This window comes from Vigna unguiculata, chromosome 8, assembly GCF_004118075.2.
Source record: "Vigna unguiculata cultivar IT97K-499-35 chromosome 8, ASM411807v1, whole genome shotgun sequence".
Lineage (NCBI taxonomy): Eukaryota > Viridiplantae > Streptophyta > Magnoliopsida > Fabales > Fabaceae > Vigna > Vigna unguiculata.
The window spans coordinates 34397736-34423229 of NC_040286.1; the positions used below are offsets into that span (position 1 = coordinate 34397736).

Consider the following 25494-nt stretch of genomic DNA (forward strand, 5'->3'; position numbering starts at 1 on the left):
TAATCATGTTTTTTTTTTTTTTTTCCAGGGACATGTCCCATGTGCCTGCCATACCTTTATACTTCTAAAATAACTGTATATTCATATTAACTGTTAGTTATATTGTTCCAAAAGAAGTATTTGCAAATATAGGCAGATGTGAACCCTTCAAACTGAATACCTTGGAGGAAACAAGTATATGTGTTTGAACCATTAAAACAATTCAAAATAAAGTAACAAACAGATAAAAGTATTATGTTTCAGATTTTATGTGAGGAAGAAAGGATATTACATGACACTAGACCTGTGAAAATGGGTTGGAATCTGTGAGTCAATTCGACTCATCACGGGGGGTTGATTTTTGACCCGACTCACTAACCCGTGACCGCAGATAAAAGGGTCACACAAGTGTTTTTATTTATTTTTTATTAAGTTGGACTTTAGATTTGGATCATGTTAAGTTGTTTTTTATCCAACACATAAATAATTTGTATTTTTTTTTATTTTGGTTTGTATTTGGATTATATAAAAGTTTATTTAAACTTTAATTATAATTACAATTTAGTTTTGACTGAAAAAAAAAATTAATATTTTTTTTAATTAAGTGAACTTGTGAGCCAACCTGTTTAACCTGCCAACCCCATGGTGGGTCGAGCCGGGTTCGAATTTTTTTGGCTCGGTAAAAAGTAAGCCGGGTTGGGTTGGCTCACTAAATCATCAACCCATGGTGGGTTGAGCCGGGTCAGACCGGATTACCCATTTTGACAGCTCTACATGACACACCCTATCCTTTAACACTATAGGAACGCTGAAAGGAACAACATAAACCATCATAGATATGGTGAGAGTATGCTATATTGTGCTGTAAAATTTATTAAATTTGGATAATGATATTTTGATTTTTATTTTTGACTCACCATTCTAATAACTTTTAGATATCACATTACTAAAATAAATTAAAATAGATAATTAAAGGGTGATTGAAGTGGTTGATTAAAAATTGATCAAAATACCATTATCCATTAGATTTAATAAAAAAGAAGGTTTAATTGCAATGTTCTACAACAGAATGCATTATCAGAGTAAATGTAGAATAAAATTTGGTTTAATACTCTGATAAGACAAAATTAAAAAAGAAAATTTATAATATATTATCAGAGCAAAATATTTCACAATTGCAACAAATTCACATGAAAACTTCTCAAATCCTAGTAGTTAGAATAAACCCAGCATATGAGCTCCATGCACAATTTGAGGGTGCCTAATACAAGCAAAGCTCCAATAAAACGAAGTTCGATACAACATTCCAATAATGAAAAAACACATTAGACTTGCATCCTAATAACATCAAACACAAACACAATAAAAATACTCAGATGGTAAATGATATTGTTCCTGAGAGTAATTTCTGAGGTTAAAGGACTACAATAGGACTGGTTACTGTGTGATTTCCATCTGTCCAAGACAAGTTCCCAAATACTGGGAAACCGTTAGTGGGCCAACTCATTGCCTGAAGAATAATCCAAAATGTCTTCTTTTCTCCAACAGTCTTAAAAGTCAACGAACTTGGTTCAACAAGAACCTTAAATCCTTCAGTTATGTTAGCTTTAACAACATATGTGCTAGTTGGAGTCCCCACATTGGTAACTGTCCGAGTAACATTTATAGGGTTCATCCCTCGGTTTGCTACTGTGATAGAAGGATAGTTGAGATTTTCAATGTTGTAGGACTCTGGGCAATTGTACGAGATGCGGCTAAAGTATCTGAGAAAATTTTGGCTGTGATCATGAGCGCATATGAAGTCCAAGTAATCCCTTGTTCCAATATCATAAACAAGTCCAGGGTCCATTGCAAGGTTAGGCTGAATATGTCCAGAGCCATATTCAAACGGACTTGCTATCTGATCAAATGCGTCTCGAATCGGTAGGTTGTTGTTATCTAGTGTGGTAGCTGCAGAAAGAGAACAATTTCTATCAAGAAAAGCTCTTCAAAAGTTTAGTTTTCTTTTTCATCATCTATAACAAGATCTTTATTTTGCATATTGATTTTAGGTTTACTTATAGATCCTCAATCACAACATAGTATTAAAGTTTGTTGTCATTTACAAGAAGTTTCATCCATCTAATCTCATTCTCTTTATAACAGAATCACACATCTAAGAAGTGTATTGTGTTTGAATGATGTCAACAGAAGAACAAGAATGGAAAGAAATATTTTTGCAAACTTACCAGTAGTCATAATGGCTGATTTAATAGCTGCTGGGCTCCAATCAGGATGAAGTGTTTTGAGAAGACCTGCGACACCAGCAACATGAGGGCATGCCATAGAAGTTCCCTGTTGCATATTGAAAGGAATACGGCGTTTATCTGATGGTAGATTTGATGGACTTGTGGCTAGTGAATAAGCCGCCAATATGTTCACACCAGGGGCAGTCACGTCAGGCTGAAACAGAGAACTGAGTTAACAACTTGAGGGAATGAAACAGATAAATCATGATGATGAGAAAAGTTATAGACCTTCAGTATCAATGGCTGCACTGCACTGGGACCCCGGGATGAGAATCCAGCCATAACTGGAGCAGGTTTTATTCCTAAATGTGTTCTTGCCACAGTCATGTAAGCAAGAAGTTTCCTGCAGTGTAATATATGAATGAAACAATACTTAGTATGAGTTTAGATTGTTCATGTCAAATAATTTAAAATGACTTTAACATGCCAATTAAGATGATTGTAGATATGATTGATTACCTGCTATTGTTCTTGTCGGAACCTCCTTTTCCCCACCATTCCCTTTCATCTATATCCTCATCCTCAGAGGCATAAAAATTTGCACCTGGTATACTATAAGGCTCTGCTAGAAGTGTGTTGCCACTTTTGTCGTCATTGACCACAAACACTCCCACTGCGCCAGCATTAGAAGCCTCGTAACTCTGAGCTACCGATGATGTTTTATCACGTCGAATGCAGATCAATATGTTTCCCTTTATTTTGGTAGTATCAAGTGTTCCCGGTTTGCATAGTCGACTACAGCAGTATCACACTCATAAGGAACAAGAAGTAACAGTAATCTAATCAGAATAAAGTAAATATCAGAAGCAAGTTTTGGTGAATTCGAGCTTACGCGTCATCAGTTGTGGAATTAGGAAGTCTAGCATTGGCAGCATGAACCAATGGATAATATTTCCGTGATGGTAAGCCTCTATTAAGACTCGCTCCCTGATGTTCATACATACATGCAATCCAATTAAACCAGATTATATATGCAGCATGGTTTTTCCTTTAATCATATCTCTTCCAGTTAATAATAACAGAAACATGTAAATTTACCTTAAGGTGGTGATTTCTACCGAGAGAAATGTTGGTGAGAAAATCCCTGTCGATTGTACTAGCAGCAACTGTGAAGGTCCAGGGTGCAACATTTATGACAGTTCTAGGTGCTGGTCCATCATTCCCGGCGGAACAAACTACAACTATGTTTCTAGCAACTGCATGGAATGCCCCTATGGAAACCGCATCTGTGAAGAAGGATTCAATATAAGGATTAGAGCCACCGAGGGAGGCAGAGATGACATCAACACCATCATTTATGGCATGATCAAAGGCTTGTAGAATATCTGCTTCATGGCAGCCACCAGCATCATTTGCAGACCAACACACTTTGTATGCAGCGATACGAGCCTTTGGGGATCCACCCTTTGCAGTGCCATTGCCATTGCCAAAGACAGTTGCACCAGGAGCAAAGTTACCAGCAGCAATTGACATGGTATGGGTGCCGTGCCCAACAAAGTCACGTGCCGTGTGTTTTGAAGGATCAAGTTTCCCATAATGTGCCTCGTAACTACTGCTGAAGATTCTTGCTCCTATCAACTTCCTGGTTCATCATGTAACATAGTTCTGTAATTAATGAGTACTTTTTTCAAAGATGGTAATCAAAACTTCTACTGAAACTATTTCATTCTGATGAAAACATACACAAAAATGCAACACCTGATTGATTACACTAACTTGTACGTTGACATTTGAAAATTTCATATAAACTATGAAAGGGTTGTGTTTAGTGGAATTATAGGAGAGAAAATGACCTGTTACAGAATGTCTTGTTTGGAGGAGAAACATGGTCAATCTGACAGACCCCGTTCCCACGCCACGTTGATGGCAGAGGACCAAATCCGTTGTCGCTGAAACTTGGATGTTCGGGCCAAACGCCTGTTCAACAAAAATGTTAGGCTAAAATACAGTTTCCTGTACTATGTTACTATTTTAGTTTGAGTTTGATTGTTTCAGTTTAATGTTTGGATTAGTTCCGGTATATATTTTGCTCCTTCCATCTATTTATCTCGCCAACAACAATATTTTTAGCTAACTTGACAAACAATTCCCATGAAGTTTCTAAGGTAATATTTCATATCTAAAGTCTCTTGTGTTATGATCAACTAAAGTGTAGGGTAGGATTTACCTGAATCCAGATTAGCAATGACTGTATCTTCTCCGAATTTTCCTTTCCACCAAGCGGATTCTCCAGGAATTCCTCCATATTTTTCCATGCCAAGAAAGTCCCATGATCTGGTAGTGTGCAATTTATACTCTTTGCTCAAGAATACAGAAATTACACTTGGATTTTCTGCACCAATACATCCAAACATAGTACTTGTGTCTTCAAAATGGTGTTATAACTCCAATTATACCTAAAAGATCTACAGAATATGGCTACAAAAATACAAATCATTTTTCTCACTTGCAATCTCTGATGCCTCTTCCTCTTCAAGCAGTGCAGCAAAGCCATTGATGTGCTTATTGTACGAGTATATCACTACTTCCTTTGCTTTCTCATGGCTGCGAAAAAAAAAAGAAGAAAAACTATTCAGGTAATAAACTAGCTAATAATATCACAGATAAACAGAAGTTCTTAGATTCTTTTTTATATGCACTCTGATCATCAAGTGGTCTTCAGATCATGTTTTAGATGTTTATTCAAACTAATCTTGCTCAAGAGATATGAAAGTACTCAAAGTGAGTTATTCTTCAACAAAGTTTTTTTTTTTTTTTAATGCATAGGACTTGAATGAACCAATGGTAGAAGATTCTGCATATACCTTCCCAAGACTGGAACCAGTAAATGATGGTGAGAATTTGTGGCTGACTCAAGATCACGAAGGGAAGGAGTTTGACCATGAGAGTGTTCTCCCAAGTATACAATATAGGTCTGCTACAAAGAATCAAAATAAAGCAAAACAATTGTGAAGCATTGTATGTATATATCTAGCAGCAAAATGTGAAATTGTGATTGTGAAACAATGGCTACTGTGTGGTCAGATAAGGAGTTGAAGAGTAACATAACATGCTTGCCTTTCTGAGAGCTTCGGTGTATGGCTGCAACATGGTACAGAGAATGATTGATGACAGGAAAAGTTTGAAGATGGAAGATGCCATCTTCAACTGGTTTAGTTTGAAGATGGAAAATAATATCTTCAACTGGCTCCCTTATATAAATCTTTTCAGAGGTAATCATGAATCTTTATGGCATTTCGAAAACAATTATGCATGATGTCTTATTTAGAGACAAAGTTTAAGGATTCAAAAACATCAACACACCGAAAGATTCCCCCTGTGTTGCAAATGTACTCCTTAAAATATTTAATTCAAATACCATCCATGATCATGGTAAAATTATAGGATGATTGAATAAAATCGTAAAATTGTTTCAGTTCAAATAAATACTTTGTGAATTCTGGCCAAGTATTTGTTGTATATTATCAGGCTAAATTAATGATCCTTCAATCATGTCAGGGAAAGATAGGTATTTTCGTAAAGACTGAGGCAAAACCTCATTACTCGTAAGTACGAAAAGTAAAAGCAAAGTACATTGTTCTGATATCCGAGAATTCACCACAACTCAAGCTAAACAATATTTGTATAAAGAAAATCAAATATCTCAATAGTTTTGCTAATTATCTGTAATTATAGTATTGAAATTGTATTCTGAGTTTTAACAGAATAAAAGAAGGGCTAAATTTTGGCAAAAGTACATATATTCTTTTCCCAGTTTGGTATTTTTATCTCAATACTTATTTACATTGCAACGTATGTTTTAGTTTTATGTACCCTGGCTATTGTTCCAAATTTATAGATTGTGATCTTAACCATCATTATAAGGAGAAAAAGTTTTGGTGATACAAAAAATGTAAAACGAAAGTAGTCTTAGATTCTTGTAATCGTATTTTAAAAATAGTATACTTAGGAATGCTATTTCTGTGTATATTCAAAAATATATTTGGTTACAAATTCCAGGAGTGTTTTTAAATTTTAAAATAGTTTAGATAAAAATAAGTAAATGAAAATAGAAACTGTAAGTAAAATAATAATAATTTTGTGTTCTTTACGGGAAATCTTTGCGGGAATACTACTTTCCTTTTTCTTTTAATCTTAAGAAATATAAGTTATCTAAAATAAAAGATATTCAGAAATTACTTTTATTATAATTCTAACAAATATAGTGATAACATATATTTATATTTAAAAAATTGTGAAAAGAATTTAATTATATATATCTTTTTAATAGTAATTATTAACGCACGTATTTACTACAATCTCTCTCATGGATAACAAATGGTTAAAGATATAAATAAAAAAAAGTTTCGTATTTTATATTGATATTATAAAATAGAAATTGAGATTGGGCAATTTTTACTTGTTTTCTAAAACATTGAACAACATGGGATAAAAAGTGTCTTTAGCGAGAAGAGGATAATAATAACAATTATTATTATTATTATTATATTGATTAAAAACTAATCATTGAAATTATAGTTAATTATACTGTAATTTACAGCCGTTAATTTCTTAATAAACGATTGTAACCACACTTGACCACATTTTTCTCTATGATTTGTTTGGTAGAGTTTAACTCGGGAAAGAAACTGAGAGAATGGAAAAAAATGGAAGATATAAAAAAATTGAGGTAATAAGTTGATAAAATAAGTTATATGGTTGAGAAAATGAGAAAAAAACATTATTTTATTTATTATTTACTTTTCATTATTAAATGTAAAACGAAAATAAATATTAAAATACAATCCTATAATTAGTTACGGAAATACTTTGCGACTATAAAAGATGTTAAAAAGATAAGAAAATCGATTGTGTCAATAAAAAATAACATAAACGTTAAAGGTATTTGTATTGAAATGAATAAAAAAATAAAAAAATACTTACTTTTATTTTTATTTTCATCCAATATTATTTCTAAATGGCTATTTATGCCAACCCTGTCGGTTAGATTCCCCATGATTATTGAGGATTGAGTGCAAAAATTTCTGAATAACCATTTATAAGAAAAAACATAAAAATATATATTTATCGTATATTTTAAACTTAGGTTAGGTATAAGTTAATTTTAGATGATAAAGAAGTTTTCTTTTTATATTCACATAATGTTGCATTGATTAGAATCACCATCTATACAATGTATCGGGAGAAACGAGAGAAAAATAAAAAGAAATGATAATTGAAGGTCTTCGATTAAAGAAAAATAAATAAGAAATGAAGATAAATATAAATAAAATAGTGATAGTAAAATGAAAAAAAATTATGAATATTTCAAAAGTTGAAATAGTGTTTACCAAATTATATTATTTAATGGTAATTATACACCATTAGTATTTTTAAATTTAATTACAAAATAAAATATATTTCATCGTCAATCAGAGTCAGATTTGGTTATCGATTATGAAAAAAAATTTAAAATCGAAATTGTCTATAATAATATTCACTCAAACCAGATTTTTAACACATCTAAAGTAGTATACTATCTGAACTCACTAAAAAGTAACATTTTTTATGTCTATAATTCGGCATTGTCCTTGGGGTATCATGTTTGGGCTACAAGTAGAGGTGGCCCACTACCAAACAGTACCATACTGTTAGTAAAGGAAAGAAATTAAAATATAAATATGATGTTTTTTTTTATTAAATATATTTTTTTGTCTCTCAAGTTTCAATAAATTTTGGAATTAGTTACTCTTCTAAATTTTATACCAATTTAATCATTCATCTTTATAAATGCGTGAATTTAGTTGTTTTTACCAAATTTTGTTAAGTTTATTTGACATTTTAAACGTATTTTATGACAATATTTGAGTTAACATTGAAATAAAAATGTGTCAAACAATGTAAATAATTCAAATACTATCATGAAATGCGCTTGAAATGTAAGATAAACTTCACAAAATTTGGTTAAAAGGACTAAATTACGCATTTTTAAAAATGAAAGACTAAATTGGTCAAAAATTTTAAAGATAAACTAATTACAAATTTCACTTAAATTTGAAGGACCAATAACATATTTAACCTTTTATTTTTTAAGTTTAAGTAAAAAAAAATCCATCTATTTTCTCCACATTGAAATAAAATATTTTCTTATTCTACATTTTCTGATAAAAAATTTACAATTTAATGTATAGTTTTTCCCCTTAGATTCAGGAACTTTGGACTTACTACATTCATTTAAGATATCATAAAAGCATGGTTTAAGTAATTAAGTATAAAGTAAATAATTTATACAAAACTAAAGATTGGATCAAAATTATATATTTTTTCTAAAAGTAGGAAGACCATGTATCTTATTTAAAACTAAAATAGACTAGATTTATGATGAAGTAAAAAATAGTATTTAATATTTGAAAATAATTTCTAAAATTCATTTATAAAATAAGAGCTAAAAGACTACAAAACAAATTAATATATTACCAAACGTACCCGAATACTTGATTAAATAAGGCATGTGAGCTATAATTTGTTGAAAGGTGTTCATCTCAATTGGCAAAAGGTACACACATAATTGAAAATTTCTGGTCCAGATCTATGGTTGTTTGGCTGTTAACATTTCTCAATGAATAATGACACAAGAAATAGCATATGATCAATAATGCACCATTGTTCTTTTCCTTTTGTTTATAATCAATTTGGTATAATGTCAATGCATCATTCCTAAAACTTAATGACATGTAATTTTTGTTATCTAATAAAATTGATGATTGTTTTTGAACTTTCGGTAGTAGGATGGATATATAGGACAATAGAAAATTAAAAATTATAATTTGATTATTATTTTTTTATTTTTTAACGTGACTTAGTGTGAGTAATTAATTTTTTAAAAGAAAAAAATGGTGGTACAATAATCAATGATACACACTAAACTACATTAAAAAATAAAATATAGGAGTCATGGTATCATTGTCATAGAAAATAGAAAATGAAAAAGATAATTTGATTTTCAAATCTTTAATTCTGCTGAAATTATAAGATAGCTCATTTTATTATTTGATATAAAGTTTTGATTTTAAACTTTTAAAAAGTTATATAAATTTAAAGAAAAAAAAAAAACTGATGAATTTGGTCGGAGAGGAACCAACAGGTTTTGATGGTGATAGATGCAATTCATTCTGTGAATTGAAAATGATGTGTCGAATGAATGGCAGTTCAAATTTCCTCTTGCAGAAATAAAATATGTGATTTCTATTTTGTCATTAGATGTTTGGTGAGTGTGAAATGTGTGGGTCAACATAATAATTATCTTATGGATTGATGGATTCATTGGTGTTGTTACTTTAAAGCTGCAACTAAGGAACCTGTCTTTCTATTCATTCTAGCACGTGAAAATAAATATTGGTACCTCATCAAAATTAATGAATCAACAACTACAGAAACAGATGTTCTCTTCTCACAAATGTTGCTGATATGGATCGTATATTCTCATAAATGGTGAAACTATTTTAATTGTAAATTTGTTCTGAATAAAACTATTCATGAACAGTCAATAAACGTGAATGTACTTGCGTTACTATCTAACGTTCAAGTATGGTACGAAGGTTGATACTGGATTGTTCCTGCGTTGGATTATAATCAACAACTTAAATGTTAGGTTTACATAGAATTTAACCAACGACACTCAAGCCTAATTATATAAGGCATTGATACCACTCTCAACCCAAAATCTTAAGATAATGAGTTTATGTTTGTTTTTATATAATGCTCTACTTTCTCATTTCTAACCAAGGTCAAACTTAGACTCACATTTAAATTTTTACATTAAACTAAGATATACTTGCTTCGTTTCAGATTTTTTAACTTCTTAATACAATTTGATATTCATAATTTTCTTACTTCTCAGTAATAGAGTAAAGCTTACACGTCAATAAATTATTAAATTTACAGGAATGGAATCGTGTTAGATACAATGAATTAGAATTTAGTTCGTGTAGCATAAAATTGAAAAGTTGATGATGAACTCTTCAGTAGCGACACTGTTTCTCGCTGCATGCTATTTTTCAAGCAAACAGTATTCAAGTAATGGACCCTACTTGACGAGAGGAATACAACAATTGCACTACATAGTGCAGAAAGGAAAAACACCATTTTGTGAGCATTCATCTCTTACCTCAAAGTCCAACATGATGTTCACAAAGCTTGTAACATTTCAGTTTATTCTCATCACCTTTTTCTTCTCACTTTTAAGGTTCTCTTCCTCGGAAGTTTCTGGTGTTTCTTTATCCAACGGTACTGTTATGTTTGGCCATGAAGCTGTCGAAGATAAAAACATTGAAGCAAGTGCTCTATTGAAGTGGAAAGCCAGCCTTGATAACCAAAGCCAGGTTTCCTTGTCTTCTTGGTCTACTTTCACTAGCCCTTGCAAGTGGAAGGGCATAGTTTGTGATGAATCCAACTCTATCAGCACTATAAATCTTGTAAACTTTGGACTAAAAGGTACACTTCTCAATCTAAACTTCTCATCCTTTCCTAAGCTTCTGAGGTTTCATGTAAGTTACAACAACCTCGGTGGACCTATTCCTCGTCAACTTGGTAACATGTCCAAACTTTCTGAGTTGAGAATGGATCATAATTACTTTAGTGATTCCATCCCCCAAGAAATAGGGACACTGCATAACTTGGAGTATCTGTTCTTGAGAGCAAATCAACTTTCTGGTTCCATCCCCCTCACAATTGGAATGTTGACAAATCTTGTTACACTTGATTTATCATCCAACCATCTCTCTGGTACAATCCCTTCACTAAGAAACTTGACAAATTTACAAGAACTTATCCTCTTCAACAACCTTCTCTCTGGTCCTATCCCTGAGCATTTGGGAGGACTTCATCATCTCACAACAATCAAATTGTTAAAAAATCATATTTCTGGGCTAATCCCTTCTTCCATAGGAGACCTGGCTAATTTGATGAAACTTCAGCTCACTCGTAATCAACTACAGGGGTCAATTCCTTCCTCTCTTGGAAACTTGACAAAGCTCATTGAATTGTCCATGTCTGAAAACATGCTTTCTGGTTCAATTCCTGCTTCCATAGGAAACTTGGTCAATCTAGAAAAGCTTAACCTTGCACAAAACAAACTTTCTGGACCTATTCCCTCTATCTTCAGAAATTTGACTAAGCTTACCTTCCTATTACTTCATGTGAACAAACTTACCGGAAATTTCTCAGCAGCAACAAGTAACCTTACCAATTTAGTAAATTTACAACTAAGCTCTAATCATTTCACTGGCCCTTTGCCACAATATATTTGCCTTGGAGGGTCACTTTTATGTTTTGCAGCCAATGAAAATCGTTTCACTGGCCCAATTCCATCAAGTTTGAAGAACTGCTCTAGTCTTGAAAGGCTCAACCTTGCAGAAAATATGTTGATGGGAAACATTAATGATTTTGGTATGTATCCAAATTTGGAGTACATTGATCTGAGTAGAAATGCCTTCAACGGTCACCTTTCATCAAATTGGGTCAAATGTCATAATCTCATAGGCCTGTTTATCTCATACAACAGATTATTCGGTGGTATACCCCCAGAGTTAGGCCAGGCACCTAAATTACAAAGGCTTAAACTTTCTTCAAACAGCCTAACGGGAAAGATTCCAAAAGAACTTGGGAACTTGACCCAGTTGTTTGAACTCTCCATAAGTAACAACAATCTTTCAGGCAACATTCCCTTCGAAATTGGTTCCTTAAAGCAACTTCGGATCTTTGATCTTTCAACAAATGTTTTAAGTGGTCCAATCCCAAAACAGCTCGGAAGGTTGCTCAAGTTAAATCACTTGAACTTAAGCCATAACAAATTAAATGAAAGCATTCCGTCTGAATTTAGCCAACTGCAACATCTTCGAGAACTTGATCTTAGTTGGAATTTGTTGAATGGAAAAATTCCAGCAACACTTCGAAAATTGAAGATGTTGGAAAACTTGAACCTCTCCCACAACAATCTCAGCGGAAACATTTCCTCAAGTTTTAAGGATATGCTCAGTTTGACAAACGTTGACATATCTAATAACCAATTAGAGGGTCCAATTCCTAACAATCGAGCCTTCCTTAAGGCTCCATTTCAAGCATTGCAGAACAACAAAAACTTGTGTGGCTATGCTTCTGGGCTGATGCCTTGCCCGCAGTTGTTGAGTCACAATCCTCATCGTAAGAAGATCAAGATGTTACTCTTCCTTACTTTGGGTGCATTATTTGTTGTTGGAGTTTCACTATACATTCATTGGCAAAAAGCAAGAAAAATCAAAAAGCAAGAGAGAGAAGAAAAAAATGGAGATCTTTTTTCTATATTGCATTATGATGGGAAAATAGTGCATGAAACAATCATCGAAGCAACGAATAATTTCGATGAAAGATATCTCATCGGAAAAGGAGGGTTTGGAGGTGTTTACAAGGCCATCTTACCCTCTGGCCAGATTGTTGCTGTGAAGAAACTTCAGGTTGAAGTTGACAGTGAAATGGTTGATTTTAAGGCTTTTACATCTGAAGTTCGAACCCTGACAGAAATCAAACATCGTAACATTGTGAAGTTGCATGGGTTTTGTGAACATCCACGCTATCGTTTCTTGGTTTATGAGTTCGTAGAAGGTGGCAGCTTGGACAAAGTACTAAACAACGACACACATGCATCAATGTTTGACTGGAATAAGAGGGTTAACGTTGTTAAAGGTGTGGCAAATGCTTTGTATCATATGCACCATGGTTGCTCTCCTTCTATTGTTCATCGTGACATATCAAGCAAGAATGTTCTCATAGATTTGGAATATGAAGCTCGCTTATCTGACTTTGGAACAGCAAAGATTCTTAATCCTAATTCACGTAATTTAACTTCGTTTGCAGGCACTTATGGATATGCTGCACCAGGTTAGGCCCTTAACTTTTTTCCATCTTAAGAAACTCTTCATTTGTTTCAATAATAAGCATTGCCACCTTTTGTGTAACATAATTTGATGCATATGCAGAGCTTGCTTATACAATGGAAGTGAATGAGAAATGTGATGTGTTCAGTTTTGGGGTGCTTTGTTTGGAAATAATAATCGGAAATCACCCAGGAGATTTGATTTCTTCGATGCATTCACCATCTTCAACATCAGTAACAGCTAATTTGCTATTGAAGGATGTGATGGACCAACGATTACCTTTTCCAGTGATGCCAGTTGTTAAGGAGGTGGTAATCATTGCAAAAGTGGCATTTGCTTGTTTGAATGAAAGACCACTTTCTCGTCCAACCATGGAAGATGTTTATAACAAGTTTGTGATGCCTAAGTCACCTTTAACGAGGGATACACTCAACACCATTGTTCTTGGACAACTTCAAAATTATTGAACATGGTTTCCTTGTGTGTTCCAATAAGTTTAGAGTTCTTTTTTCCTCTCTCATGCTGCTTATCATGTGTTGTCTGGAAATATTTGGCAATAAATTGGTGGTGGGCAATAAATTGTTTAAGTTATGAAATTTTATCCTAATATATTATAGAACAATGATATTTTGACTACTAAATTTTAACAATTTTCTTTTACAACATAATGCGTAATCTTTTAAGTGGTTTTTGAATAATGAGAATGAGAAAAAGAAAAAAAATGGAAAACCACTTAAAAAATAACATATCATATTATAAAAAAAGTTGTCAAAATTTTGTAGTCAAAATATCATTATCCTACATTATATATCAATATCTTGCAAAATAAATTTTTGCATGTTTTATCTATCGTTTATCTTTATCTTTAGCCGTCTAGAAATAGAATGTTTGGTGAAAATCATAAATGGTTTTTTACCACAAGTATGTATCTAATTTGTACCCAATGTTTTATTCGTAATAAAAATATTTAATTTATGCTGAAAGGCTAAAATCATTATTTTATCGTCGTATTTATTTTAATTATTTAATTTTGGTCTTTTTATTTTTTTTTTCTAATTAAGTTTTAATTTTTTTAAAACGATTCAATTAGATATTTTTGTTAGATTAGGGTCAATAATGTCTTTACACATTATTATATAATGAGATAAGTTGGGTACAATAAAATAATTTTGTTAAGAAATTGGGGGTAATCTAATTTAACAAATTAGAATGTCAATAACTATATGAATTAGTATTTTTATTATATAATTAAAATTAGAATAAATAAATAACTTTAAACGTACAAAGCATATTATAGTTAAAAGTTGTAAAAAATAAACATTTTAAATTTTAAATTAAATGTATACTTATATTAATTAAAAGATTGTATAGCGATATAATTTGTTTTAAATTATAGCTAATTTCTTTTAAAGATATTGAAACTCAAATTAAAACTAATAAATTAAAAAAAATGTTAAAATAGTTGAATATTTGTTGCGATTCAATTGTGTAAGAAACTCTTAAAACAGTGAAATATAGAGTATATACAAAGTAATTAAATGGAGTTGATGATGGAATAACACAGTTTTTTATTAGTGTTTGATCAGATTCATTTAAACATACAAAAATAAACAGTTTTATATCATTATGAATCAATCAGATTCATTTGTAGTTTGTGTAATTAACTATCGTGTTATCTAGCATTTTTCTTGTAAAATGTATAGTACATGAAACAGTTATCTTTAAAAGAAATTGAGTTCTGCATTTGATTCCAATTCTTGACAACAACAACAACATTTAAGATATGCTGCATAGCCTCTGGTTGAAAGACAGAATGGCATTAATTTTGACCGTTTGGATATTCAAAATGAAAAGTTGTGTTTCCCTTCTATTTCACGAGTCTAGATTCTTTATTAACTTTTTTTTTACCTAAACATTAAAAATACGCTGTATTAGTATTTTAAATATCTTTTTAATATATTTTAAAACGTCAAAATTAGTGACAATTATGAAGACACATTAGAAAATCAAAAAAAAAAATCTATCAGTTCTTTTGTAGTGTCTTATCTTCTTTTGGTTTGGTTTCCTTCTCTATTTGAAACAAAACAAAATATACTTTAGAAAATATTTCATTGGTTGAAGCCTTTAGTCAGAGGAATCATTCCACATCAGTCCACCAAACATCTTCATAGAGAGTAATTTTGATGCAGATGCCCTTGCAAAATAAAGGGTACATCATTAATGCTTTTAGCTGATGAAACAGATACTATATTAATGCTTGAAATGTGTGGTTGAACAGGTTAGAGTTTTGCTTGTTTTGGGCTTGGTGCACCTTACAAAACCTGCTTTCTATTAACGTTTGCAAAATGAAATATCAAGAATCCTACGTAGACAAAAAGCTGCTTTGACAGAAACAACTATACAGTAAATTCACTAAATTCAGTTGTTGAGGCATGTACATCTAGGAACAGAACCCATTACTCATTAGTACGTAGCAATTATTGCATCTACTGAGCATGAACCAAATGCTTTAGAATCTTAACTGTTGGACCACAATTTAACATGGGGTCCACAAAAAAATTGGCTGGTAGTTAAAGAAAAAGTAGCTTTTGCTAGTCCTAACTCATGAATGCTGGAACGTGCAACTCCGAGAAAATCTGGTCCCCCCTCATCATCTTCATTACGATCATGTTGGCGGGAAGAACCTATTGAGATTGAATGGCAAGTTATAGAATTCTTCGTTTCTATTGTCTCCTTTAAACGTTCTAAACTTCACCCACCATGGCATCCCTCGATCTTTCTTTGACCTTTCTACCTCTAGAGTGTTATCAAGCAACACTGCCACTATCAAACCCACTGTTGGTGCCGACGAGAATAAGGTATTTAAAAATGCATTGAACTGCAAACATGAAAATTTTGTATTAAGACCAAGCAAACTACTTAGCGGCTATTTGATGATGGCAAGTGTAAAAACCATGTTACACACCAAATCAAATTCAAAAGTTCAAATTTCTTAGAAGACTAAAAAGAGATAGCATGACAATAACACATTATTTGATAATGTATAATATAGTTTGGCTGAGGAAAAGTAAACTAACCCATCCGGCATTAGTATGAACAAGACCATGCCGTGAAGGAGTCCAGTATTGATCGAAAAATTGAGGAACAGATATACCAAGGAACAGAGTGAGCCCAATGATAATAAGATTTCTCATGCAGTTCAGGTTTGTGAACTGAAGAAATGATATTCCAATTGAAGCTGTAAACAAGGGAAAGTAGTAGTCAATTGAGAAGCAAAGCAAGAGTAATAATGTATTGCAATGTAATCTTATTTTAGAGTATACGACATACCCACAAGGCCAAAGAGAATGCAGTACAGTGCAGCAAAAATTGGGAAGGGTATAGAGGCGAACACAGCTCCAAATTTTCCTACATATGATTGCAGAAAAAGAAAACAAAAACACCCTTAATAAAGTGAAACTATCTATTCTAACATGGCGAGGAACTGGTTTACTTCCAGAGTAAGCCAGGCTAATCTTTGATTTGTCTGTACCAACCTAAAATAGAGAAGAATATCATGAAGCCAGAAGAAATCTGAACAACTCTGCGACTTCCAACTCGGGTTAGTCCAAGGAGTCCCACATTTTCCCTAGAAAAATCAGCCATCATGCTCATCAAGCTACCATAGAAAGATACTTGATCGTACACAATTGCAGGTAAAACTCAATGTAGAATAAGACTTACACAGAAACAGTGGAACCAGTGACTGATCCATAGAGACCATCAAGTAAGACACCAATTCCCTGGTTAAAAGAAAGATCACCTCAAGCTATCAGTCATAAATTTTACCATAATATTAGAAATTTTTAGTAACAGCTCAAAAGACTGAAATTTTAGTAACTATATAGTAACTATTCAACCAATCCAATAACAATAAATGACTAGTGTATAGCGACTAACCTGCCAACCAATGCCTCGACTCAATACATAAGCAGGAGGGGGAGTAGCAATGGCTAGTCGAGAAGCTGCCATGTATGCACCAGTTGACTGCAACAAGAAGTGAATGTCAAGAGGTCAATACATTGTTGAAAATTCATAAAAATATTCATGAGACTTTATGGTGATTGTATCAGTGTTTTGTTTCTTTACTAATTGTTGTGAGGCTTTTGGGGGACCTAAGACCCCTAGCCAAATTTCAAAATGTCAAATAAAATCAGGAATTAGAATAGATACCTCTACCATTGAGACAATAACTGCTGACATCATGGCAAAAGAATGGCCGGCAGAAAATGTAGGTGGACCCCATTGGAAAGGATATGGGAACATGAACCTAGTACAACATGAAGAAACCTACGAAGTCAGCAACACCTTGGAACATATCAAAGAAATTAACACAGGTTTTTTCACACACCATGGGGCAGTAGATATCAGATTAGCTCGGTCTGTTCGACAACTATTTTGTGTTGTGGATGGCTTGTGTCGGTAAGCTCCACTCGCGGTCAAGATAACAGCATAGATCCAAACAATTGGGACACAAATCAACACTGGAAAACGCTCAAAGATAGGGATATCTCTGAATGGTCTCACGTGCTTTAGATACTGCACTTTATAGCAAGTTTGATTGTCTTAGGAAAAGATTTATAATTTGAGGCACACCATAAATTTTTAGTTAAAGAAAGCACTTACTTGAGACAGGCCAATTACCAACAACAGCATCGGTATACCAATTTCTACACAGTCCCCCAACTGAAAAAGATGATAGTAGAAAACATGGAGTAAATTTATAATCATGGTATGAAAAATATGGCAAGCATCAAGCTTATAGAGAGAGCATGACCAATTACAACATTCTGATGAAGAAAATGTCATCAATGTTTGCATGTAAATAAAATACAGCATTATGACACTATCAAATAATTCAGAAATATAGTAATCATGGTGAATCAAAGAATTTTGCTACCGAAAATGTTCTCAATATCTGTACATAAATTAATAATTATGCTGCTACCAAATAATTTGAAGATAAAAGTATACAAAACCCTCAATGCATATGTGCTGAAAAGAAGGATCAAAGTTCAGTATTGAATTGTTGTCACTTAAACAGGTAACAACCTCGGATATTGGATTCTAGAAAAGTACCTTAAATATTATTGTTTATCATTATTCAAAAAAAAAATTATTCTAGATGGTGATATTGTATTGCATTCACATAAACTGCTGTCAATAAAAGCCCATTTGCCAAAACAATAGAATAGAGATCATGACAATTAAGATGGAGATTTGAGTCACACCTACCACAGGGAATCCACGTTGAAATAATCCTAATCCAACCAATCCAACTACAGGTGCCATACCAAGGGGACTGAAAAATCTGGAGAGAAGATCCACACAAATAAATGCTTGAAATTTATTTAGACATTTTCAACTCACAAACATGTCACATGTTACCAGTAACCTTGAAAAGAGTCCCCAGATTTGGCTGTAACCCAGGATTATCTGAATACTTGATGCTACAATTAAAGCTCCTTGTATTGCTCGCATTGTTTGTATAAATCTCTGCAAAGCAATCACACGGCAAGATCTATTATTCAAAACAAGACAGAAATTTAAGTGCATTTCTCAGAAAGTTTACACAATTTATGTTGCTCCCTTATACGAACACCTTAGGAGAACCACACAACAAAAAGCTAGTAATTGTAATTGGAATGCACAAGGCCTTATAAACCAAAAAATAAAATTTCACAGTTCCAATGTGAGACTCAGTCTCATCCCAACTTAACCTAACATCCCGCCAACTCCACAGCCACAGCACCTATTCGGGCTGACTATACATTAGTCCGATGACTAGCCCCATAACAAAACATCAATACTGATATCACCACCTTGGGCCTCTCTTTTCAGTTGAGATGTGGTAGAATGCTTTGATACCAACTCTTAAGAACCAAACCAGCACAGAGGAAATATAGTGATCAGCATTGAAAAATTGGATTATTCATTCGGTAGGCTTCCATTCTGATCTAGGTGATATATAAGTAGAATATGAGATACCAAGTATTAGTCCATGGTATTTGAGATAGCCAAAAGTTCTCCTTTATTCCAACCTCAACTCCTCCCATCCCCATTCTAAGTGGATATAGCAAAGTTGGTAAAAGTTAAATAGATGATTTTCCAGTGATCAATGATTTTCCAGCATATCAACTAAACCTGGTATGTTTCACTTAAGAACAATAATTGAATTTTGTCAAGAATAATAAATCCTTGGTTATGTGCTTAGGATTGTTGAGTCTAAAAGCTCCCATAGAGGATTCAGTGCTTACAAAGGTATGCAGGTCCCAAAATCAATGACGAATAAAGAATTATCATTGCAAATGACTAGATGTTACAAATAAATAAAAAAAATGTAATGTGTTCTGAAAGTAAAAGTTATGAAGAAAGGGAAAGATGAAACTTACTTCATGAGGGTCACTAATTTGTTGTAATGATGAGTCGGTGATAATATAAGCAATTGGATATATATATGCAGATGAACCTCCGCCAACTACTGTGGGCAATCTGGTTCCAAAAAGCGTTTGGAGAAGTGTGTTAATGCCAGCTACAAAGAGCAGAGTCTGTATTACCCGTGCCTTGTCACCCTAGTGGTATCAATATCCAAATCACTAACATGTAAATATCAACAATAATGTGTCATAAGCAATAATTGTTTTAACATGAGCAGAAATTCAACATACATCACTTCCTCCCATGGCATGAACAATCCATGAAGGAATCATCACACTTGTTCCCAACATCAATATATAATTTTGAAATGCAAGTAGGATAGCTTCAGCTGCAAGACAAGGAATTCTCAGTGAGCTAACAAGAAAGAGAATGTAAAGGAAATTGGAAACATCAATATCGTAGGTCACAATCTAAACTGCAATTCAAAATTTCAAACAGTTGATTACAAAACAAGAAGTCAAGGACTTCATGCCAAATTGTGTGTGTCTTAGGCATAGATTTTATTGGATATTCAACATCATCTAAACATGTGGCCAAAATACAGTATATAAATGGGGTGCAAACCTTATCCTGCAAGTCAATTTTATAGGATTGAGTTGCTCCCAAAATATACATTCTAAGATTATATCTACCCTATTGGCTGTTAATGGATCCACCAGGCCTATCCATATACATTCTCTCACTAGAATAGACCTATATGTATATAATGCATTTCATCCTCAACTCTTTAACTACACATCTCACACACAGATATATGAAAATTTATTGCAGGGTTTCTTTCTATGATATCTACAAATACCACTATCTTGTTTCTTTTATGCACTACTAGGACACAAGTCAATAAAGTGAGCCGGTGTGCCGATTTGTTGACTTTTCAAACATACCCTGAATACATGTGGGACACCCCTCCATGGTCTCGAATAAAAAATTCGTTCTTTTTTGTCATATACTAGAGAAATCTCTAACACAGGTGAGACAACACCTACTATTTGCTAAACACTTCTCCGACATTTCAGTCGTTTTCTTCTGAATAAAGTTAACTCATGTTTATTATAAATATTGCAATATTCAACATATTTTTGGCTCATTATCATTCAGCTTAACAAGTCATTTTTAACTTTTAAGAAATATGACTCGTGTTATTTTTGTAAAATTGGTATTGTGAAAAAGATGCCTAAGTGTTCTTTCTATGAATCATTATCATATAAAATAGAAAAAAAAAATTTGACAACTTTGTTTTTAGGAATATGAATATATATATATATATATATATATATATATATATATATATATATATATATATATATATATATATATATATATATATATATATCTAATTAATAAAAGTAACAAAAAAAAAATCACTGACTTGAGGAAAAACTCTTGGTACCATTTATTATTTCCCACATGGATATATAAGTGGTACCCCCTATATGTAAGTTTTTTTAGAACAACGCTTGTGTCTTCTCCAACACTTATTCTAATGTATATTATTAATGAATTAATATGTAGGGCCACTTATCCTAACGTCATTAGTAACTATGTTTTCCTTGAACCACGCCAGAAGAGGTGGGGTAAAGTGGTAATTACACTATAATGGTCATGATTAAAAGCCTTCCTCAGAACAGTGATAACTATCTCACATAACTAAAAGACGAGTTAAAATGAAGATTATTTAAAAAAAAAAACAAAATGCAACTAAAACGCGTAGGTTATCTTCAAATTAAAAACTAACCCAAGAAGAAAAAGACCAGAAAACAGAAAGAAAAAAAAAAAGAAAATCAAACTCCCACTCTATCTGAATAACATAAAAATCTCAACTTTTCAATCCATATAATACCAGACCCGAAGTAATAGCCTAGTCTCACACCTTTCGCAGCAACGCATTCAAAAACTAACAAACCCACATGGAAGAAAACCTAGCACATGCAATAGCTTCAAGACCAAAAAGAAAAAAACTTTAAATCATTTCTTTCATCCCATCCATTTGGGTTTGTAACTACAGTTGTAGAAAATACAAAACATTGTCATCTGTTCTTCAAAACAGATAGCCTTTTCCCTTCCTTTCTTGTTTGCCCACAAATGATCATCAAAGTTTAAAACCAAATATGTAACAAGCACCATTTTTTTATCACAAAAACAAAAAAAAAAAACACCCTTTTTTGTCTGATGACAACAGAAAATGATGAAAAGGAATAGAAAAAAAAATTATATATATATGACAGGTGATATGAGCAACTTGAAAAAGTACAGAGAAACAAACAAGGTAGTATTTTTATATTGTATATTATAAGAAGAGAAAGAGATAGAACATATCACATACCCCAGGGAGGATTAGAGTCCAAGCAGCATTCAAGGTCCTGAAGCTGTTCCATAGGGAGATGGGTAATGTCTGCCATTGTGGTAGATTGAGATGAATACAAGGATGAAAAAGAAATAGGTTAATGGAAAGAAGAAAAGGAAGAAGAGGAAGAAGAATTGAGAAGAGAGTAAAGTGGTATGCAACAAAAATAAAGTGAAGAAAAAAGCATGAATATTAATTAGTGAAATGATGGGAAGGGAAAGTGCATGTTTGTAACACCCTGAATAAGCTAGTTATTATTTTCTGGTTTTGAATAACGACATGGTTTACTAAAGTAGCCCTGAATCACAGTGAAGCATGCATGGGCCCCACAGAGTTCGAAGTGGGGACAGTGAAATGTCCTTTGGTTCGCAAAAAGACTGTTTCATCCACTGCTGGGATTGTACTGAAGGCATTGAGATGCTTCATGTTGCCCTAAATAAATAGTAAATGGGACTTTCTGTGTTTCAAATACAACTTTGCTTTCATCTCTTCACATGCATGGATACCTAAATTTTCAACATCCAAACAAATTAAATATGTTTTTAGTGAGTTCTAATTTTACTTTATTTTATGAAATTAAGAAGTTATGTACAATATAAATGTTTAACTTTTAAAAAATTCTATCTCTTTAAAATGTATTGCCTCTTACCTTTTTTTTTAAGTTTATGTGATAAATATTTATTTTCTTAATTCAATTTCACATTCTTAAATTGTTATAAATAATAAGTTCATAATAATTGATCAAATCTTCAATTAAATAAGCATATTTTTTTCCTTTTCTCTAAATATATGAGTTGATTATATTCTTTACACACAATAGATTATATTGGTACATTACATATGAAATTTCATTGAAATAGATGAATTTCGGATAGTCATATTAGTTTGTCTAGATTTTTTTTTATGTTGATGTTGATTTTTTGAATAATTAAGTATTAAAAAGTAATTACTAGAGGTTAATTAAGTTAAAAACATATGTTAGATAAAAATATATATTTTAATTTCATTAATAATTTAAATAATTAATCCAGTTGTGAGAATAAAGAAGGTTTTTGCATTGAAATTTATATACGAAATATAATGAGCTACTTTTATTCATAAAGCCCCTCAGAGTGTGATTATAATTCGGATATAGTTCTTGTTCATATGTCAATTTGTGTTGTGACTTACTATGTATGTATGTATTTTCCAAAATTTAAATATAAAATATTAAAATACTATTTTATGTATATATTTTGAAAAGAGAAATATAAAGAGGAAAAATTAGTTTGAATAATTGAATCATCTCTTCTATAAAATAAGAGTGAGAGGAAGTCTTGGCTTTAATTTGTTTAATGAATTACCCTTTTCAAAATTTATCCAACCTGTTTTTTTTTCTTAAATCATGTAAAACTATTATTAATGTATTTCCATTAACTTATTATTACGTACTAAATTTCACAATGCAATATGTTTTCTACTAAAATTATCAGAAAAACAATTACTTTTAATAAAGCTTTTTATTATTAATAAAAACGTTATTTTGATACGGATCTTATACATACAAATGTATGAAATTAAAAATATTTTCTCATATAGTTAATATTTTTTAATTTAAAAAATTCATATTTACGAAGTCCCTGTTGAAATAATAATTTTACCAATAAATATTTTTATAAAATATTTGACTTACACAATCGGCCATGAAAATAAACACTTTCATTTGAGTTGGCGCAACATTTACAAAAACTTGGGCCGTTTATTTTTGTTTATAGAAAATCTTAATTAAGTAAAAATGATTTTGTTATGGACCAAAACTAATGGAGCCATGGGCCCAATAGGAGTATGGGCTCTCTTTAGTAATATCTGGAATGGTGAGAGCAGGGTTTTGTTCTCCTTTGAACAGTTCTCTGCTACATAAATAACGTAAGATTGTAAAAGATATATATTAAAAATAGTTTACATATTTAGAGTTGATTATAAATAATATATTTTAAAGCATCATGTTTATGATTAAAGATGAATATTTTCCATTGTATTTTTTAGAATTTGAATATTTTTATATTGTCCGTTGGATTTTTTTATTTTTTATCTAACATGTCCTAAAATTATACTAAGTTTAATATTTTAAAATATTTTTTTCTAATATAGGAAAATTAGTGTAAATTTGAAAAATTTGCACAGTAATAATGCTAAATACTCAGCAGAGAACCTATTCTTCATTTGTTTATTAAAATATATTAACATGTATATATCTATTTTTTATGATAAAAAATTATATTATAATAATTATTAAAAAATATTATTAATTATAAAAAATAATTATAAAATAAACATAGATAATTTTTTAAATTTTATGATAAGTATTTCTTTTAATTTAAAAAAAAGTTTTTAATTTTAAAAAAAAAAGTTAAATATATTTTTAGTCTGATGCAAAATTAAAATTTATCCATGAAAATGAATGAATATAGTTCTTTTAATCCAATTATGTAAACTTTTTTTATGTGTCAAACACGTTTTCTAGTTGATATTAAACCAAGAATGTATCAAGCGACATAAACAACTTAAATGCTAGCATGAAACACATTTAACACGTTAAAAAAATTTAACGTAGTTAAATTAAAGAGACTCTATCCATTCATTTTTAAAGTTTGAGAATACAAAATATATCAAAGTTTTGAATAAGGACGAATTTCAATTTCACCACAAGCTGAGATACTAAAACCATATTTAATCTTTAAAGAACTATTAAAATATATAAAAAAAAGTAAGAAGTTGAATATGTCAAAAAGATTTCTTACTAATTATTAAATATCGTTATTGTAACATCTCATTTGATAGTTTTTATACTACTAAATAAAACATCATATCATGATAGTAGGAATAAGCCAATATAGAGTATTAGTACAATCATCCAAATAACTATAAAAATACCAACTATATGTACAACCTATTCTAGGAAAGAGTTAACAAAAAGTTTCATCTGTAATCAAAACACAAAACAGAGACTACTATCGAGACCTCATTCTACTGTCTCAACTCTTATCCAAGAGGAGAGTATCTTCACATGCATCTTTATCTGCTCACACAATAGGGATTATTGCAAGAAAAGAAACCAAACACAAAACACATAGAAACGATAAAAAGGGTAAGTTTATCTTATTAAAAGAAACATACAATCCAATTATAAACACCATATTAATTTTCACATTTCCAACAAAAACACTTAAATCACCATAACACAGGAAAGATACATGACTCTAGACTCAATTATCTAGATTATGTAAGCAACTTTGGACCTCTTGGTGGCATGCACCTGTGATGGTTCCCAAACTCTGCAGAGTTTGGCCTCAAGGGGTTATCACCCAACCACTCACAAGGTAAGGCCCCTTCTTGTCTAAGACTTGATCAAGTCCAAATACTAGGACCTCCTACTACTCCTCACGACATAATCCATTATGCTCTAGCTGAGCGTGAATGATTATTCGGGTTTCATGATACCCTAATAGTGAGTCCTCATGTCCTTACATACACAAAA

At 31.8% G+C, this 25494-nt stretch overlaps 3 protein-coding genes across 4 annotated transcripts; 1 reads left to right on the plus strand and 2 right to left on the minus strand.

Annotated features, from left to right (window-relative positions):
• Positions 1-1261: 1261 nt before the first annotated feature.
• LOC114194033 (subtilisin-like protease Glyma18g48580) lies at positions 1262-5569 on the minus strand. Its single transcript, XM_028084067.1, has 11 exons — positions 5325-5569; positions 5072-5181; positions 4714-4811; positions 4435-4599; positions 4061-4184; positions 3306-3849; positions 3100-3194; positions 2727-3002; positions 2496-2610; positions 2208-2421; positions 1262-1929 (listed from the first exon to the last, which is right to left on the minus strand). The coding sequence occupies exons 1-11, from the start codon at positions 5406-5408 to the stop codon at positions 1394-1396; spliced, it is 2361 nt and encodes a 786-aa protein (XP_027939868.1). The 5' UTR covers positions 5409-5569; the 3' UTR covers positions 1262-1393.
• A 4722-nt stretch (positions 5570-10291) lies between these two features.
• On the plus strand, positions 10292-13807 carry LOC114194100 (MDIS1-interacting receptor like kinase 2-like). The gene is made up of 2 exons (XM_028084157.1): positions 10292-13160; positions 13259-13807. The coding sequence occupies exons 1-2, from the start codon at positions 10427-10429 to the stop codon at positions 13621-13623; spliced, it is 3099 nt and encodes a 1032-aa protein (XP_027939958.1). The 5' UTR covers positions 10292-10426; the 3' UTR covers positions 13624-13807.
• Positions 13808-15451: 1644 nt separating this feature from the next.
• LOC114193779 (nucleobase-ascorbate transporter 1-like) lies at positions 15452-22204 on the minus strand. Of its 2 annotated transcripts, none has more exons than XM_028083712.1 (14): positions 21957-22204; positions 19864-19961; positions 19588-19767; positions 18591-18691; positions 18427-18506; positions 17822-17881; positions 17547-17739; positions 17369-17465; positions 17096-17182; positions 16880-16938; positions 16693-16784; positions 16487-16564; positions 16234-16394; positions 15452-16034 (listed from the first exon to the last, which is right to left on the minus strand). In XM_028083712.1, the coding sequence occupies exons 1-14, from the start codon at positions 22030-22032 to the stop codon at positions 15822-15824; spliced, it is 1575 nt and encodes a 524-aa protein (XP_027939513.1). In that variant the 5' UTR covers positions 22033-22204; the 3' UTR covers positions 15452-15821. The 2 variants fall into 2 exon arrangements, with proteins under 2 accessions (XP_027939513.1, XP_027939514.1); XM_028083713.1 differs by having other exon boundaries at positions 15453-16034; positions 17547-17734; positions 18431-18506.
• Between the last annotated feature and the right edge of the window lie 3290 nt (positions 22205-25494).

What these genes read in the sequence shown, in the direction of transcription:
- LOC114194033 (XM_028084067.1), bottom strand. Translation starts at nt 5,408, where the DNA reads ATGGCATCTTCCATCTTCAAACTTTTCCTGTCATCAATCATTCTCTGT. An exon ending in AACAAGACATTCTGTAACAG is followed by an intron (nt 3,850 to 4,060) that starts GTCATTTTCTCT and finishes ATGATGAACCAG; the next exon opens with GAAGTTGATAGGAGCAAGAA. An exon ending in ATCAGCCATTATGACTACTG is followed by an intron (nt 1,930 to 2,207) that starts GTAAGTTTGCAA and finishes CTCTTTCTGCAG; the next exon opens with CTACCACACTAGATAACAAC.
- LOC114193779 (XM_028083712.1), bottom strand. Translation starts at nt 22,032, where the DNA reads ATGGCAGACATTACCCATCTCCCTATGGAACAGCTTCAGGACCTTGAA. An exon ending in ATGCCATGGGAGGAAGTGAT is followed by an intron (nt 19,768 to 19,863) that starts GTATGTTGAATT and finishes TGATACCACTAG; the next exon opens with GGTGACAAGGCACGGGTAAT. An exon ending in ACGTGGATTCCCTGTGGTAG is followed by an intron (nt 17,882 to 18,426) that starts GTGTGACTCAAA and finishes CATCTTTTTCAG; the next exon opens with TTGGGGGACTGTGTAGAAAT.
- LOC114194100 (XM_028084157.1), top strand. Translation starts at nt 10,427, where the DNA reads ATGATGTTCACAAAGCTTGTAACATTTCAGTTTATTCTCATCACCTTT. An exon ending in TTATGGATATGCTGCACCAG is followed by an intron (nt 13,161 to 13,258) that starts GTTAGGCCCTTA and finishes ATGCATATGCAG; the next exon opens with AGCTTGCTTATACAATGGAA.